We start from the raw sequence: 18,213 nt of genomic DNA, 5'->3' as shown, positions 1-18,213 counted from the left end.
CAGGCAGATAAGTCGTTAGCAGATAGAGGGCAAAGAAATGATCACATGTCCTAATTTAAAATTTCTGCTATTCTGAAATTAGCACAAGTTACAGAAGCTGTATTCTTAAACACTGTTCTGTGACACTGAATGTTGTCATGAAACTTTCAACAATGAAAAATAAGTTCAAGACCTCTTTCCTCTTCTTGCTGCTTATTAATAGTGGTTTGTATAGCCTTGTTACATCACATCTGTTGTTCTGGGAAATAAAGGTATTTTTACTCTTCAGATAAAATAATCTTGCAAATCCCTTGGTTTATTTTACAGGAATAAGGTTAACTGCCATCTGGCTTTAGATAGGTGGACTGAGGCCATGGAATGGAACAAAACTGGGATGGTGAGTCAGTTTGGTCATCGAATCATTACTTGAAAATGAGTATGAATGGAAAAAATGTAGGGATGTGATCAAGAAGATGACTGTATAGCAAACACTAAACTTTTTTTTTTGTAAAAAGGTAAACTTGACATTTTGAAATACAGCAATTCCTTCAACCCAAAGTTTTGAGTGGTTTTCCAGAGGACTCAACTTGAAATACTTGTGTAACTACCTCTGTATATTACAAGTAAGCACATTAGATCCACTTTATGTAGGCAAACAATGAGCTTTCTCTGTAAGTACGTTACAAATTCATCCTGACTTTTGCTAAGTATATGAATTACTGTTCCAAAGCTCATGTTACCTGCATTGTCATTGGACTGCTGGTATGGCATTGCAGCAGGTAATCATAGCGCCTCATCTGCTTCCCAGGCCGCTTTGAGTTCATTAGACAATCTTTGCAATTTTCTTCTCTCCACCCTATTTATTTATAGTTACCTGTTGTTGAAGAATCCTGCCTGAGCTGACTAGCTGATTGGCTTCCAGTGAAGTGGCTCTGGGGTGAGTGCCTTCTAAAGACAGCTGCAGGTTGTAGTAGGTTTTGGCAAGGATTTAGGTGCCTATAAGCAGTTATCATTGTAGTGCAGTGTTAAACTAAGGAGGCTTAACAATACTGTAAGCACCCTTTTCTCAATTTCCGCTTTAACTTGAAAAGTCCACTCAGATTGTAAACTGCATTAGCTGCCATTGGGTTATCTCACCCAAGGAAAGCAGTCTGAGAATTCATAAAATGTGTCTTGGAGCTACTGGTATGTGCAACAACATAATGGTACTTGCAGTTTTAATACAAATTCTATCAGCGACTTCCACTGTTGCGTAAACTTAATTACAACTGAGTGTGTAACACCAGTGAATAACAAGTGTTAAATGACATGTGATCAATAATTCATTTGTTAGCACAGTATTGCTTACTGTGAAATGACCTTGATGGGAACAGCCTTGCAAGTAACTTCCTTTCATTTTGCCATATTAACGGAAGACTAATGTAATTTTTACTGATAAACAAAGCAATTGCTTTTTAAACGAATGGTGAAAAATCAAACCTGCAGGCTGTGAGCTGCAGGCTGCTTTTCTTCCATTCTATTGCATCCTATCACAGCTTCTGATAGCAGAGTTGGTACAGGAACTGTTTTCAGGAACCAGGAATACTACTCACCAATAGTAGGTCTCAACTTGGGTTTTGGGAAATAGCTGCCCTGCAGTGCTGAATTTAAAACAACTGGGAAAGCGCTCACCGTTACTTTTCAGTGCTAGCAGATCAACATGTTCGTCTTTTGCCTGTGGTTTTCTCATGGCATTTCTGTTGCTCAGTTCTGTGGGTTGTTGCTGGATGGGTTCAAAACCATGGGGCTGCCAGAACTCTAATTTGTGGCAGCTGCCTATGTTTCTGTACGAGATACTGTATGTATGTATAGCTGCTGCATTCAGGACTCATTAGCCTGTACTAATCTATTCAGGTCTCTGTATTAATCTCATCAAGAGCTATGTAAAAAAATAAAGCGTGAAGTACAGGAGACCTCTTCGCCTGGATTATCTTCTGAATCGTTTGGCATGTTGTGCTGCAGCAATGTATTAGGCATGTGTTGCACAAGTATGGACTCTTATTTTCCTGTGTGGAAGAGAAAAATTGTGAAGGCGTATATATGGGTTAAATGACTTAATCACATAGAATTAAGTTCTCGAGTAAAAAAAATATGGCTTGTCAAGGACTTTTTCATATCTTGTGTTTAGTATTCTGAAATGTGTATCGCTTGATCAGCAAAACATGCTGTCATTTGCTACTTGCCCCGTGTTTGAAAACTAAGTAATGGATTGTGTTCAGTTGTTTGCAACTGCCACTGAAGTGCTTGCTGCTTGCAGTGAAAAACATCTCGTCTAACCTTGTGTTTTGAACATGGTTGCCTGTGAGTACCTGGTACAAAGGTACATGTTCAGTCTCTGTTTTCTCCTAAATTATTAGCATTGGTTCTCCATACAGCTCATTGTTTTCTTCCAGATAATATGGAAACACTTTCTGCATTTCTGGGACAGGGACTTGCACGGTAAGGCATAGCGCAGCCTTTGTTTTTTGAGTCGTCGCGTTCCTCCCGGTGTCGCTGTTGGTCAGGCTAAAGCCTGCTGAAGGGCCGCCGTTACGCTCACTAGCCAGCTGTGTAAAACACAAATCTCTTCATCTCAATGTCTTTTCTATTCCAGCACATCTGGGAACACTACTTCTGAGCTGGTAATTAAATACACTTTATTCTGCAAAAGCCTCAGTAGATTAGTGCAATTGTTATATAAAACATGAACTCCAAAAGCCAGAGGATAAAAATAATAGTGTTTCAGCTGGGTACTCTTCTCCAGGGAGGAATGAATTGTTTAATACATACTTTACACAGTGTGTTACTGTTCTCTGGTTTTACAGCTGTTTTCCTGCAACCTGATTTCAAGGTGGAGTTAAAGGGAACAAACAGTGTCTACTATGTCTCTGAACTTCAGAGGAAGACCCATCCTTTCATTAAACTGTGGAAAGCTCAAAGTTGGTGGTAACTGTGTTTCATGCTTCCCTGGCACCACCCTTACAGGTGTTCCAAACCTCCTTGCATGAGGTGGTGAAGTTAGCATCACCCACTTATTCAGGGTTATTCATTACAGACGTAATGAAATGACAGCATGCACATTTGAAAATGAGAGACTGAGGAATAACGGAGGAGAAATACCATCTGTGGCTCCTAAGGCTTTTATTTAATCCCTAGGCTATTACTGAGCACTTATATTCTCCTGTCTTTTGTTTGTCTTGGGTTTCAAGAGGCTACTCACTCATTGGGCTGTGATTCAGACTGACCTGTAACGATATAAAACTCTCAGTCTGATGTGACTGCTGCATTTGAGAAATACCTTAGAAGTGCAGCACGTACCTCTTCTTTGAGTTGTGTTTCTTCTAACTACATTTTTTACTACGATTGCTGGTATTTTTATACTTTTAACACATCACAGCAAGTATGCAGGATACTCGTAGAACCCCAGAATTCAAACCTCTTTCTAGCTCATATGTGACTGTATTCACTTATTGACTGTATGTGCTCACAATCATGTGTTTGAGAAATGGCAGATATCTGTTTGCCCCATAAAAAGTAAAGACATTCCTCCTCCTCTCAATTTGATCCAGATGGCACTTGATTTATGGTCTTGGTTTAAGGCAGAACAAACAGCAGAGCAATGTTATGGTGGCGTTTCATGATACAGTGCAAGTCAAACTATCCTCTTAAGCTTTGCTGCGTTATTAAATCTCCATAGGCTGAAAAACCAATGTGAAGATCTTAGCTGAAGGAGAGGGTATGCAGGATCATGGGGTGACAGCAGAGGAGAAGAAACTTACGGCAACAAGAAAAAACACGGGGATGGAACACAAGGTAGGAAATCTGAAAATGGTGAGTCAAGCACTGCTGTTCCAAAGCGGGCATAACCAGCACTGGCTGCTGTTGACTCTGTGTTGCCTGCTCATTTCCTTTCCATATTTTTTGGTTAGTTGTGTTACTGATTTCCTCCCCCCCCACCCACCCCCCGCCTCCACCCCCCCGCCTCCACCCCCGCCAATTTCTTGTTGAATTGATTCCCTGCAAAGTCTGACAAGCACCACAGCTGTGCAAGGAAACCTGTAGGAAGGCAGCAAGCAGTCACTGGCTGCAGAAAAAGGAAGGACCTTGAAAGTGAGGATGAGGAATTCAAAACCACCAGCAAAGGGGGTGGTGAAGCCAGGGTGAAACACACAGGCAGCATTGCAGAGGAGAGAGAGGACCCAGTACCAGGCTTTTAGGTGCTGGATATTACATTGGGAATGCTGGGGAAGATAAGGGTGACCTCTTGCAAGCGGGAGGTGTGGCAGAGTGCACAAAATAAGATAGATTGAAAGAGCATGGTTTTGAATATTGTATAAAGGAACAAAAGGATAAGGTAATTACTGGATGAGGAGAACAGGGGAAGGAGTCAGATGTAGTTTAAACCAACACATAAGGCTGCAGTTAGGGCAGATAAAGCATACACAGACATATTCACTGTGGAACAATGTAATCCTAAATCTCCAGATTGGTTGAGAGTTCATTGATTGGAGCATGATTCTGGCAGTAGGACAGACTGTCAAAACTAGTTGTTGTGATTAAGGAAAAAAGCACCAACAGCACAAAGGAAAGTATCTGAGAGCAGAAGCAACATTCTTGCTTTGATAGTTATGTTTCTCCTAATGTTTTCTGTACTGTAAAAATTGTCCCAGTGTCATTCAGCATCTTTTGTGTAAAAATACCCCACCAAAAACCAAAAAAAGCACACCAATTTTTGTTCCATGTTTTTTGAGATCAGCTCTGATGTATTAATCTATGCATTTCAAATCTCTATATTTATTAGATTTATTCAGCCAATATTTGCCTAAGTACTCTAGCCTGCATGCTGATGGTATCATTTACTCTTCTGGCTGTTCACTGCCTTCTTTCTGAACAATAAATACTGAAAGTTCAGAAAGGCTAACCCTTACTGGTACTTAGTCTGTGTCATTCCATGTTGTGCTGTTCCTACGAGAAATGGTAAATATGAAGCATACTTTGCACAACTCTTTTCATGAGTTCTTCAAATCACAGATTTCCTAATTACTATGAGGTGTTTGTCATTCCTCAAGAGTGTTAGTTTGTTTCTTTAGGGCTTCTTTGAAACTGGGTTAGGACATCAGTATTTCAGTGTACTGGGCTTGCAAAGAAAAAGTTATTTGCTTGGCTTACGGTGGTCCTCAGCTAATCAGAAAACATATTTTGAAATTTGTATTTAAGCTGCTAAGAAAACTTGTTTTGGAATGTGAGTTAAAATACCAGGAAATCATGGTCTTTCATTATTTCCCTACCAGAGATCAAAACGAATTCTGGCATAGAATTACAAAGGGTATGACCCAAGCCAAAACAATTCATTTTTCCCCTAAATACCTATAGACCACCATGTATTTTCTATAGCATCTCCAAGACTTTCTTTTAATTGTTTACCTAGTTCATAATTTTGTAGCTTCCCATTCCTCAGCACTGAGGTGTGATTAGTCAACCTTTGTTATGGTTCAGTTAATCAACAGGGCAGAGCAGAAAATACTTGTGTTCTTTTCTCACTACTCTGGCTTAGCACTGTTTCTGTTCGAGCTCTAAAAATTGTCTATAATTACTCCAGAATGATATTTGCTGGGAGTGGAGAATCTGTATCTGTGTGTGTCTCTACCAGGCCACTTCATTAAGACTTGAGATACCAATTTTTGCTTTCTTCCACCAGGGCAGGATGAACACAGTGAGCACAACCAAAGCACAGATCAAGTTCTCCCTGATCTCTGTTGTGAAATGCTGTTGTTCAGCTTTCATTTCCTCTGCAGCTCTTCCCCAGGCGAGAGGGTGCGAGAAGCTGTACTTCCCTCTTACCCTGCTCTGCTGGGCCCAGAGCTGAGGAGAGCCACCTGCCCACCCTTGCAGCCTGACCTGCCCCGCGGTGGGGCACCAGGGCAGGGGGCAGAGCTGGGGAGGGGGCACGCAGGCACAGCCCCCACCCGCGCCCTCCCAGCTTCCCATCAGTGGAGCCAGTCGCTGGGGGTCCGCAGTACCACATAAAGGGCTCCTGCTACATGAAGCGTAAAGGTGATGGCCTGGCTGCAGTGCTTCTGAAGGTAAGAGCAATGCGTGCTCACAGCAGTGCATGAGCATCTCAGGCTGAGGGCTGCTCCCAAGATTTCCAGAGAAATTGCTGTTGCTCCACAGTTACCCAGTGCAGTGACTGCAAGGTAAAAGCACAGACACTTCAGCACAGACAGCTTCCTTCATAGAGCTGTGGCCAGGGCACTACGAAGCAGGATTTTGGCTTGTGCATTGCTTTAGAGGCTGAACAGAATCTTGGTTAAACTGCTGCCTCACCATGCTGGTTTCCACATGGGATCTGTGCTGCCCACTGGGACACCGCTTCTTTCTCTTCTGAGCTGCCGAGCTGTCTGGCAGTGAATCAGCTGCTGTCCTGCAGCCTTTGGCTGCCTGACTTAGTAGGTTTGCTGTGAGCCAGGCCAGGGAATCTCACAAGATGTAGTTGTAACTGCTTTTATGATCAGGGGTATATATGTTTGTGCATGGTGGCCCTATCCAAGCTCGCACTTGAATCACAAAATCATTTGGGTTTAAGATCATCAGGTCCAGCCGTTAACCTGGTACTGCCAAGTCTGTGCTGCCAAAAGGGAGTTAGACATCCAAAGCAGCACCTTCCACTTCTATCCACAGGAGAAAAATGTGTTGTCACCCTCGAACTCGTAATTTCCAGCTCCTCCTTTCTCTGCCAAACTGGTTATTCAAATCTAATCTATTTAGCAGATTTAGCAGCAGAGGTGATGCAACGTACCTTTGTACTCTGGACTTTGCACAAAATAACCCCAAATTATTTTCCTGGAAGCAAATTAGGATAGTGATGGCACAGGCCTGCTGGTGGGGATGGGAAGCAGCAGCACATGACCAAGAAGGGGGGTGACGGTAGGGTGGCAGTAGCACAGAGGCAACTGCTGGCAAGTTGGACAACTGTCAAACTCTGCCTCTCTTAAGTGCCTAATGGTAGAGGAGATGGAAATGTGCATGTCTGCAGTGGCTCAGGCAGCTGTATGACTAAACTCTTAAGTATCAGGCAATGCAGATTTCTTCACGCTCATTCTTAATCTCAGGAAAGACACCAGCTGCTCAGCGTCGTGAGTGGTGCAATAAATGATAATAATGTAGCTGGCCACAAGTGTTTTGTGAGAGATTGCTCATTGCAAGTGATAAAGAAGGTGGCAGAAAGACAGGGAGTGTAAGTTATTCAACAGGCCCTGAGCACCCGTGGCCTAGCTTATGACACATGCTATTGCCAATGAAATCCCAACTGAGCAACTTACTCATCAGCCGGCCCTAGGAGAGAAATAGGCTGATTGCACGTGACTTATGGGAACAAGAAGAACCACTGAGCCTACAACAGAGGTGTGAAAGGATATTTTCCTTTGTTTGGCTCATTTGCACTTCCTGAACTATGCCTTCACTAAGCCAACTGAATTGTGGCAGTAAAATTATTGACTTTTTTTTTTTTTTTCCCTCAAGAAACCTATATTGAAAGTCACAGCTTGGCAGCAACTTGCATAGGGCTACTTCTCAGGTGCTGTCGCTTGCACCGCTGCCAAAAGGCTGTCAGTGCCCTGAGCCAGAAGCCACTGTATCCTCAGGCCTCTGAGCCAGGATACACGCACCACTGCAGCAATTCACACTTAAATTGCGTTTTTGTATGTGTTATGTATGTCTGTTTGTGTGTATGTATTATATATGTGTATGTCTACACACACACAAAATTGTATGTGATGCAAAGCAGTGGGGAAATGACCTGGGAGTCCAAATAAAGACTATCACAATACAGAGGCTTTCACACTTCGGACAATTTCTTGATCATAACTTGATTAGATAATCTAGGCTGCTAATACTTACTTTTTGATGGGGCAGGTTTTCTACTGATTTTCTTAACAAGGTTGCCAAAGTTTGTTCTAGACTGATGACAGATATGAGGGAAAATATGTTGGAGGAAACATCAAAACTTCATTTCAGCCCATAAAAGATCTGTATTTCATTTGCTCAAATTGTACATCCTCATTGCTCAGCAACGATGGCAAACTTTTGCAGCATTTAATGTTATACTTTTCACTTTTTATACTAGCATGATTGATAAGAATGCTGGAGTCTCCTGTCATGAGGCTGTGGTGTTAGCCTTTGTGCAAGCTTATTTACTTATGAAATTTTTGTGTCAGGTTCAACATAGGGAGGAATAGTTCTCTCCTCCTAGGGCTTCTACTGTCCCTGATGGGACTAGTGTGGAATGAGCATCCACTAGCAGCGCAGCCCCTTGTCCAGCAGCAGTAGCACATAGTTTTAAGTGGTGGTATCACCAGCAGCAGTAACAGCTAGCAAAAGTGGTGAAATAGCTGGAGGTTTAAAATTTCCCCAGTAAAGGTATGTTATGGAAGGACTTTGCCTAGGGGCGATGGGAGTGCAGCTGTTCTGCTGCACCGGGTGCTTCCGCAGGCAAAGCAAGGAAAGGGCAGCAGGGGAAATCCTGTACTTCTCCAAGCTTTCCAAGTTCAGGCTCCCAAGCACCCTTCTAGGATGGCCCAGAACACCACACAATAATAATTTAGTGGCTAAACCAGCATAGCTGTTACATGCTCACTCATCTGTGCTTGGGTGTATTGTAACAAGTTTTCACTTGTTGGAAAAACTGCCAGAGAGGGAAAAGAAAAAAAAAAGCTAACATGTTCTACGGTTTAGACATTAACATCTCTGTTTTTTCAATGTGATTTAAATACATCTGCTATTGCAGTACATTCTTGCACATTGTAAAAGAAAGAATAGATGAATTCAGAACAGAATAAATACCCACACTGTGGAAATCAAACTAGCTTAAAGGTTTCTCAGTCTGAGAGCTGGAAAGAAAAAAAAAAAGGTAGTTTTCAGAAGGACAGAAAAAAAACCCCTTCTGAAAAGAATGCTATATAATACACTGTACAGTTGTTACTGTGTATCTCCAACACAAAAAGAACTACATTTTTTTCACCAGATGCAGAAATTTAAATGGAATTTCTAGTGTTAGCTTAAAGAGCTTTTTATAAACATTAAAACAGAACCAGGACTTGACGGCTCTGCTGCTTACAGCAGGGCAGAACTTATTAATGAAAAACAAATGAATGGGAAATAAAACTGGTAAGCAGAGAGAGTAAGAGATGAGGGAGTTGATTTATGTTTGGTGTTGGTGCCTGGAGACTAATTCCACTACTCAAAGCAAGGAGGAAAAAAATCCAGTCAAGTGTGTCAGCATATAACCTTGCTTTTGCAGGGGAAAAATGAATATTGCACTTAGCTGACAGTCCATCTTATCCCAAGGTATATTTGCTATGACAGACATGCTTCCAATATTAACATTACTGCTGTCACAACTTTAAAAAAAAATATCTCATTTCCATATGTTGGAAATAGTAATACAGGTCTGATTGTGCCAGGTAACTCTATCTGCTTCCTGAGGGAACACACACACACAGACAAATGATCATAGGACAAACACATTATTCTTTTATAATCCTCCGTTGTCATCTACAAAGAGGAGTTTTCTTTGATGCTTACAGTTGAGGAGTTAACCAGAGTCACGTGGAAGCCCAACTTACCACTGCTAACGCATTCGGTCCATCTCAGTCATCTGTGCCCACAGCTCCTTGGGGAAGCACCGAGGTACAGGGCAGGTGTACAGAGAAATTGCCTCAGAGTATTCTTACCATTTCCAATGTTGCTTCACTTTGCATGGAATAGAATTACAGAATACAATAGAGGGGAAAAGTAGTAATGTCAGTAAAACTTCTAAAACATTATTTCAGGCATTGCTCAACAAGCCTGTCTTTGACGCTGTTAGACAGACTCTTCTTCATAGCTCTGATGGAAAATGAACTAATTTTGGGTGGGTTACCATTTAACAGATCAACTTTTGGATTCAGGTTACATCTGGTAGCACATGAAGGGAAATGGAGGCAGACAATGGGCAATAAGCAGAAGGAGGGAGCAACTATGGCAGCCCTCAACAGCCAGCCCTGAGCACCCTTGTTTCTTTAGTCCTAACCGTAATCCAACTCATGTGCTTCCATTAGTTCAATTAGACAGCAAACCACAAATCGTTTTCATGGGAGGAGTTACTGTGGTGGTCAAAGTGTGATTTCAGAAATCAGAAATATATGAAGAGACTTGGAGAAGTATGGAAGATATCTTCCCACAATCAAGAAATTGAAGTCCTTCAGCTCAACAACCATCTTCCTTATAGCCGTTACCATTAATCAGTCTTTAGAAGGCTGGGCATTTCCAAATCAGCTAATGTAGATTATTTATTTATTTTCATGTGTGCTGTTAGTGGCATTGCTTAGAACTGTTTACAGGAAAACACAGGGCACATCTTCACATAGTATCATAAGCCAGTACAATAAAGCATTTATTTCTCACATGATTTGTCCGTGAGAGAAGGTTCATGGTTCATTTCATACATTGTGGAAACATCTGTTAGTACACGCTGACTTTCTTCCCACCTTGCCCATGCCTCAGAATGCAGCCACGTGTGCATATTGCCACGATAACAAGCTCTAAGTGCGGGAAGGATATGGAGCTGTATTTTGCCCTGTATGCCAGGTGCAGCGTGTAAGGTTATAATTAAGTTACTCATTACCTTTTCTTCTTGGAATGAACCCCTATCTGTCTATCTGTAGATAGTGCAAAGAGCTGGTCTTTAATTTTGTACTTAACGGCGCATTGGAATGATTTTCCTTTAATCTTCTGCTAAGCACTTCTAAAATGCCTAGTCAGTGGAAAATTACCTTATTAATACCATTAAGTGAGAACAGCAGTTGAAGAGAACTTTATTGTACAGCCCAGACTACCTGCATTGTCAATGACTAATAAATCCTTGTTATGAAGTTTAATATAAAACGTCACTCCTGCAGAATAGGATACAGTTACTACACTATCATGACATGAACTTGCTGTTTGTGATGTAAAGCCTGGAAAAAGATACATTTTCAACCTTAAGAACATAATGAGCTTTTAAGCAATAGTCAGATGAACTTGTACAGAAATTGGCAAGGCAAGAAGGTCACATGTACAGTAAAATACATAGGCATAGGCTCCACACACAATGGACGAAAGTTAAAAAAATATAGGGAGGGGAGAAGAGCTATCTAGACTGAATTCACAGAGGCTGGCAGCTAGCAAGCATCTAATTTTTTTGACCCAGATGTTTACTTAGTAAACAGACATCCAATTCAGGGTGTTACTCCTTCCACCAACAATTACGCTCTTGGAAATGTGTTTGGACCTTCCAGGAGGGGCAAGATATTTGGCACAAATACTGTCTGTTGTGGGGAAGAAAGGTAAAGTGATTCATGCAGAGCATTTGTAACTTCTATAGGGAATAGCTGGAATATTCTTACATGTTTTGCATTGGAAACACAAGCTTGGGAAAACATAGGAATGCCTGGAATTCATGCTTGAAGTCTGCTTGCTAGGATGCTGCAGCCTGATGACTCATTTGTAAACTGTAATAGAGATGATACCAGGTACTGAAGAAAGACAAAATCTTCTGATTATTACACCGATCCCACTGGTAGCCTCTCAAGAAAGACAAAAGCCTCTTATTATTACACCAATCCCACTGGTGGCCTTCCAGAGCACTTTCCTAACCAGCTCCTTCTTAGGATCATCCCCTTTGAGGGTCCTACCAGTAGCAGGTGTAGGCTTCATCACCCAAATAATTTCAGATATAATCTAAGATGAGTAGTCACAGTATCACTGGCGGTTTGGCTAAAAGGGAAGTTGAGAGTCAGTAGATGCCACCAGGAGGAAAACCTCAAGGTCTAAAATGCAGGGGTCTATGTACCAGTGAAATTCCTGTGTTTTGGATGGGAATAGTTACAGACATCATAAGCCTGTGTGAAGCTCGGGGAATAAACTCTCCTAAGGGCTGCTGAGTTAGTGCATATACTATACGTTGCATTTTCCTGACCTTCTGTTAAAATCCAGGAAGGCTACAGATAAAGAGGGAATAATGAGACAATAATGAAATATACTGGCATGTATTTCGTTGTGGCTGCTCACTGAACAACAGGTATTCTAAAGGTCCACAATGATAAAATAGTATTACACTGGTATTATAATCCATGAAAGCAAAAAACCCCATCCCTTTCGCCTCATTACATGAAACCACTTTTAGCAGAAAGGTCCACTGGGTTCAAACCATAAACCTGGAAACATCAAATGAGATTAGTCAGTTTTCCCTCTTGAGCAAATTTGCATGTCAGACTCAGATAATCTCACCAGGAAAACTGAAAGCAGGTGCTGGCAAAATCTTTTCAAATGATATTATTCCTCTGCTGTTTACAGAAGCAGAGACACAGGCACTGAGCACAAAGGGAACTGTTTGCTCAGTTTTCTGTCTAAATAGCCAGCTTTTTCATGATCTTTACTGCGTGTCACCCCCGGTCTGTAAATGCAAAATCTCCTGTTGTTCTTGAGAGTAATACCTCACTAGCAGCTGCAGCTGAACCAGCCAAGCAATAGCCCACAAAGGCCCGAAAAACACCAACCTAGAGGTTTATTTAGTGTTTGTCAGTACTAGGTGGAACCTTGGAAATGGAAGTGTAGGCATAGCAGGAATGAGTGAGCATTGCTACACATTTGCATGAAAGTTCAGAAGAAACCAGTGATAGAATTCAAGACAAACATGTGCACGCACACACAAAATTGTTAGTCTTTTCTACAAATGCTAATGACAATTAGTATTTTTCATGTTCTGCAGAGAGGGGGCTTTATAATACTTTGCCTTAACAGAGTGCTAGCTGCATCCTTCACAACAACTGTATGATAAACTTGATACCCCTCAGCCCAAGCAGTTCAGGTAACTGACTTGGCAGAAAACTAATTCAACAAGCCCTCAACCCATCCAGCCTCTCCAAACCCATTTCTGCTCCTTTCTTCTACCTGTGAAAACGTGTAAGAAAATAACAACTGGGAATATGGAAGAGTGGAGAAATGGAAAAAAGGACTTTTCCTCTTGACAGCAGCCTGAAGACAGAAGAATTCCAAACCATCAGAAAATCATGCCTATAATATACTTCCATGTCATGTGGTTCTGCATCCCTCTCCCTTTCCTCTCAGCAATTTTTAGCCATTTGGTAACCTCATACTAATGAGGTGGAGAAAATAATTTCAAATTAGTCTCACCAGGCCAGGATGTAAGTCCACTTGCTGTACATTGGCAGAATATATGTGGAAAAGTCAGGTCTGATCTATGGCTCCTACCCACAACCACCAAAAGTGTCTTGGGAGTTTCCTCAGAATTCATTTTCTGAGAAAGAAAATCAAGCAGCTGTTTGCTTGTTTGGTTGTTTTTTCTCCCTTAGAGTAAGCAATCAGACAAACTGGCGAAAGTTGGACTAAGATTGCTAAGAAAAAATTACTGCATCACCAACTACAACTACAGAAAATGTTAGTGATGTGTCCATGTTGCCTTCCATGTATCTGCAAAAGCATCTTTCCAGAACTAGGTCCTTTGTGGCTGGTGAAATCCAGGTTTTTTTTCCAGCCTCTATGCTCAGTGAGGGACAACAGACAGAAAAAACTGGAAAAACAAAACCAAAAGAAGTAAGAAAATTGGCTTTTAAAAGTAATTTCTAGGCAGCCTATGCAGCTAATTATACATGAACATTATTAACACCGTGCACTAAATATTTGGTGTATATTTCTGACTTCCTTGAAGTCACACATCTTCCCACCTGCTTCTGTAAACTAGCACTTCACCTTTGACAAATAGCAAAACCCCTCCTCGAGGCCTTTGGACTACATACCAGAGATGCTAGTTCAGGAAGCCCCCTTAGCTTTTTGCCCGACTCCCAGCCTCGCAGCAAGCACCTTTTCCTTGCTCATCACTGCTGCTGCTACTTCCCACCCAATCAGGACTGGGGCAAACTCCCCCTCTTCAGTCACAAGATTAGAAAACCTCTCACACTTCAAAACTTTGTCCCCACTGGGTCTTGCGTGTGCTCTGCCTCTCAGATTGGAAGCACTGCAGCATTACACGCTGCCCAGCTGTGCACTGACTTCTCAACAGTATGACATCCTCAAGACATCCTCCTCCTCCCTCTAGGAAAAGGAGTGAGGGTACCAGTGGACGAGCAGAGGTGAGGTGGCAACACTGAATTGTGACCTGAGCCACAAGCACCAAGCACCAGTTCTTTCTTCGGAGTGTAATTTGCTTCTCTGTTTTGAAAGACACTGTTACACCTTTGTCCAGACTCGCCTCCCCTGGCATGCTGCTGCCACGGGCTAAAGGGCATGTATCCACCTTTGATTACTCATGCAGGCTGGTAATTACTGTGTTCACTTATGGCAAACGATAAGGCGTTAGCCTGCCTGCTTTACATAAGGCAGATGCCAAATATTATCTCTCTTCCTTTGTTTTCCTATAGCAAAGCACATCTTTGCTGATGTAATGGAATAACAGGCTAACACAGTTCAGCTGTTGCATATAATCAAGCTTCCCTGAAGTTCCTTTGATAAAGGTGACTTGTGGCATCAAGTTTTAAACCATAAACAGAACTAAAAACTTCTGTTACTGATACAGAATTAAAGGAAGCTGAGAATAAGGGAGAGGATAAGGTCAGAGTCCAAAATATTCATAAGCTGTGTAACTGTGGAAAAAGATAGCAGTAGTGGAAAGGATGGAAAAAGAAGAAAACTTAACTTATTTCAATAGGGCTTTTTTTGTGAAACAAAGTATTCCAATAATTTCATGACAGCTGAGGAAGGAAAGGCAGAGGCTGCAATAGGGAGAACCATGAAAACTCACAGATTTCTGACAGACCGTGCTCAGATGGAACCTTGAGCCAGGCAGGCACATTAGAGAGCACATGGGGGGGGCTCTCCAAGCTGCTTCAACATTAGGATACTCATCCAATGTTCTTAAAGGTGAAATCACGTGAGAAAACTATTAAAATTTCCTAAGAACTCTGGGGGCCAGATTTACTCCTGCTGTTTGGTCATTGCAGTCTGGGAAGACCTCAGGTACAGCTGAGTAAGAGGAAGCACATCAGCAGGACGCAGCTCGCAACCCTTCCTGTGGGGTACTGTGTTTTGCACAAATTTTGTACTGTATGAGCCTCATCATCATGATTATCACACTTGACCAATATTCATGCTGATGGATGGAACTCAGTTCATCTAAATTATAGTATCGAGTCGCTTGTTTTAAAAAAGTTTATTCAAACAAAGTGGGTACATTTCACAGAAATGGTTATAAAATGCATAGCATATTATAAACAATACTGTTACTTTAAAGATACTAGTTTTTATTATCCTAAATACTGCTTTTTAAAAACTAACCAGCCTGCCTGGTGAATTAGAAAGCTAAAAATCCCCAGTTATCCCATTGAGGCACTGTGAAAAAAATAGTACGATATCACTTCTTCATTCATTCTAGTGATTGTATTGCTGCATCATTAATTCACCAGTTCCTGTTATGTGGAAATATCTGTTCCCTGGAGTCACATACCACGACTAGATTTCCATCAACTGGAGCACAAATTGCACTTGTTCAGCTAACCAAAACCCCATGTAACTCCAAGGAAAGCTGACTCAGGGTCTTCACACCGATTAACTTAATGGACAGAGACTATGAGTGGACAAAAAACCTAGCAGTTATTCTAAGCTGTGCAGATATGTCACATCTATACTGCTATTTATAAGCAACTTGATTTTAAGTTGGCAAGTCCATACATATTTCAAGCTTGACTTCAGTGGAAACTGAATCCCCAGTTTCCTTAGGTCTGTAAGAAACAGACCTTACCCTCAGCGGTGATGCAATGCCACAGAAAGCAGAATTGAGCCTTTTTACAGCACACCTCGAGCATTCAGAACTTCACATAACCACATTCAGAGGTGACTGTCTTCTGAGCTCTGGGACACCCCAGCACAAAATAGTAAAAATGTATAGCAAAGCATCAATCCATAACCGTAACTGACCAGCTTATTCACACAACACTTCAGCATGAGTCATGACTGAAATTCTTCCCATTTACACTTGTATGATGATAGCAGAAAGCAAATGCTGAGGTAAAAAATTGATGCACCAGGTTTGTGCTGGTGTAAGCAAGTCTAGAATCAAGCAAGCTATAAAATCCATTAATTCACACACAACAGAGAAGAAAAAAATCCCCTTACTTTTAAAGCATATACGTACATGTAGATCAAAACATACACGTTGTAGATCAGAACATACAGGTTTTCAACACTTATAGATGCATGCTCAAGAATAAAATGACTTTCTGCATTATGACATGAGCTTTACAGTAGTTTAAGCTTGGTTTGGACTGAAAATAGAGAAGCTTGAACTCTGGCCAGCAGAGCTCCTTTGGAACTGTTTTCAAGAGAGAAGAATGAGGTCTGAAGCAGTCCAAGAACATCGACGTTTCATTCACGATCTTCAAGTAGTTTTTGTAAGTTGTTCTGTATCTTAGAAAAAGGAGAGAAAAATAATTGGGGGGCAGGAAGCGTTATACTGCATTAAAAAACCCAAGACATACTCTTCATTATACTCTCTGCCTGCATCTTAATTCTGTCACAACTATTCATACCAATGGTATTAATGCTAAATGCTTCCTGACCTAGTCAAAGGAAACATCTGGATACAATCAGCTAGCAGCACACCTAGCTTTCATATTACGAGCATCTCCTGCAATTTCCTCCTATAGACTCTCTCCTTCATTAGGTATAAGAAAAAAATGATAGGAAAAGACTAGAGCTAGAAAGAAAGGGACAAGAAACCCAATTATTTTGAATCTGATCAAAACCCATTAAGAGCCTCAAAGTTGCCGTTCAGGTTTAAGTGAATAATTCAAACAATTTTGTAAGAGTTTCAGCTACACAGTTGCCTATGAGGCGTACGCAGCGAAATAAGGTCTTTTAACCATTAGCAGGTATGTCCCATTTGCCTGGTTCAGTGTATTGTTTGTGGGTTATCTTTCCTTAGTTACACTGAAGGCAACACCAGCCAGTCAGATCCTCAAAGATGATTTGCACAGACCCATTTTACAAAGCCTATTTATCTTTCATCTCCTTGTCCTTAAAAGCAGAGAGGGGGGAATATAGTGGGTCACATTCCCTGGCACACGTGTTCTCTGTATCTTAGTAACTAGCAGTCACTGGCTGCAGAAGGTTTAGTCACAGATACTTTCAGGCTTTAATTTGAGGAGCCATTATACTTCCTGTTCACAGATACCACTTCTTAATCCTACCTCATTTCTAGCCCAGATGCACACGTTTTTCAAGTGGGGCATTTTGGGGAAAGGAGCACAGGAAGAAGCACCTAATTTTGCAAGAGTCACTTAATGCATACATAGGATTTTCCTTTTAACAAGCTACATTAGAATAAGGGAATGAGTAACATTAGGCCACGTTTTCCCTCCCCCAGTTTAACACTTTACACTCTGATAGACATGGTGCATTTTAACAACCTGTTAAATTCACTTAAATGCCAAAGCAAAATTCTGCTAAGCCATGGCAACTCCAAGTATGAAGCTGAGCTTGCAAAAAGCTCAAGGTCACACTGAAAAAGTCATTGCAACATATTGCACTGAACGCTTTTTAACTGGAGAATAATTTCTAGTCTAGATAATGCCTGTGCTCTTAGCTTACAATGCTGCAGTTGCACAGGAAACGAGGTGAGAAACAAGTTACACCGGAACTGTCAATGCCACCTGTGCTGCTGAAGCCAGCTGCTGTCAACTACTAGCACTTTTCACTAAGGCATATGAAACAGTTAAGCAGTAACTTTGCTCCGAGAACATAAAGCTGTTAGATTTCTACCAGTTTTGCAGTACAAACATCCTGTTCTAACCACTGCTCATCTAGATTAGACAGGACTGGGATGTGACAATATGCAGCTACAGGCAATACTCATTTAGCCTGTATGCATAGTAGCTGATTGTCTCTTGAGTATTCGGCAAATACAAGGGAAGACTTAAAGGGTCCAATCCTGTAGACACTAAACGAAAAAAGCACTGACTTAAGACTCTAATTCAGGACAGAGGGCCTCTTCTCTGGGGATAACTGAATGATCTGATCATCCAGCTGCTTTTTACTATGTCTCCAAGCAAAGACTATATAAGGGAGTGGGAAAGTGCCTAGCCCTGCTGCAAAGGGCTGGCTGGCAAGCTTCCCACTGAAACGACA

At 41.5% G+C, this 18,213-nt stretch overlaps 1 protein-coding gene and 1 long non-coding RNA gene across 6 annotated transcripts in view; one reads left to right on the top strand and one right to left on the bottom strand.

Moving 5' to 3' along the window:
- Positions 1 to 5,780: 5,780 nt before the first annotated feature.
- The window catches only part of LOC129782733 (uncharacterized), a 34,284-nt gene continuing 21,851 nt past the window's right edge, over positions 5,781 to 18,213 (top strand). Inside the window, exon 1 of the long non-coding RNA XR_008744794.1 lies at positions 5,781 to 6,080. This is a non-coding gene — a long non-coding RNA (uncharacterized LOC129782733). The remainder of the gene's footprint in view (positions 6,081 to 18,213) is intronic.
- GRAMD2B (GRAM domain containing 2B) overlaps positions 15,226 to 18,213 on the bottom strand; it is a 43,446-nt gene continuing 40,458 nt past the window's right edge. For all 5 annotated transcript variants that reach the window (XM_005242537.3, XM_055790945.1, XM_055790944.1 and 2 more), the window contains one exon: positions 15,226 to 16,494. In XM_005242537.3, the coding sequence (XP_005242594.1) occupies positions 16,453 to 16,494 (42 nt within the window). In that variant the 3' untranslated portion in view covers positions 15,226 to 16,452. The remainder of the gene's footprint in view (positions 16,495 to 18,213) is intronic.

Source organism: Falco peregrinus, chromosome Z (genome assembly GCF_023634155.1).
Source record: "Falco peregrinus isolate bFalPer1 chromosome Z, bFalPer1.pri, whole genome shotgun sequence".
Classification (NCBI taxonomy): domain Eukaryota; kingdom Metazoa; phylum Chordata; class Aves; order Falconiformes; family Falconidae; genus Falco; species Falco peregrinus.
This window is presented reverse-complemented; position numbering and strand designations above follow the sequence as displayed.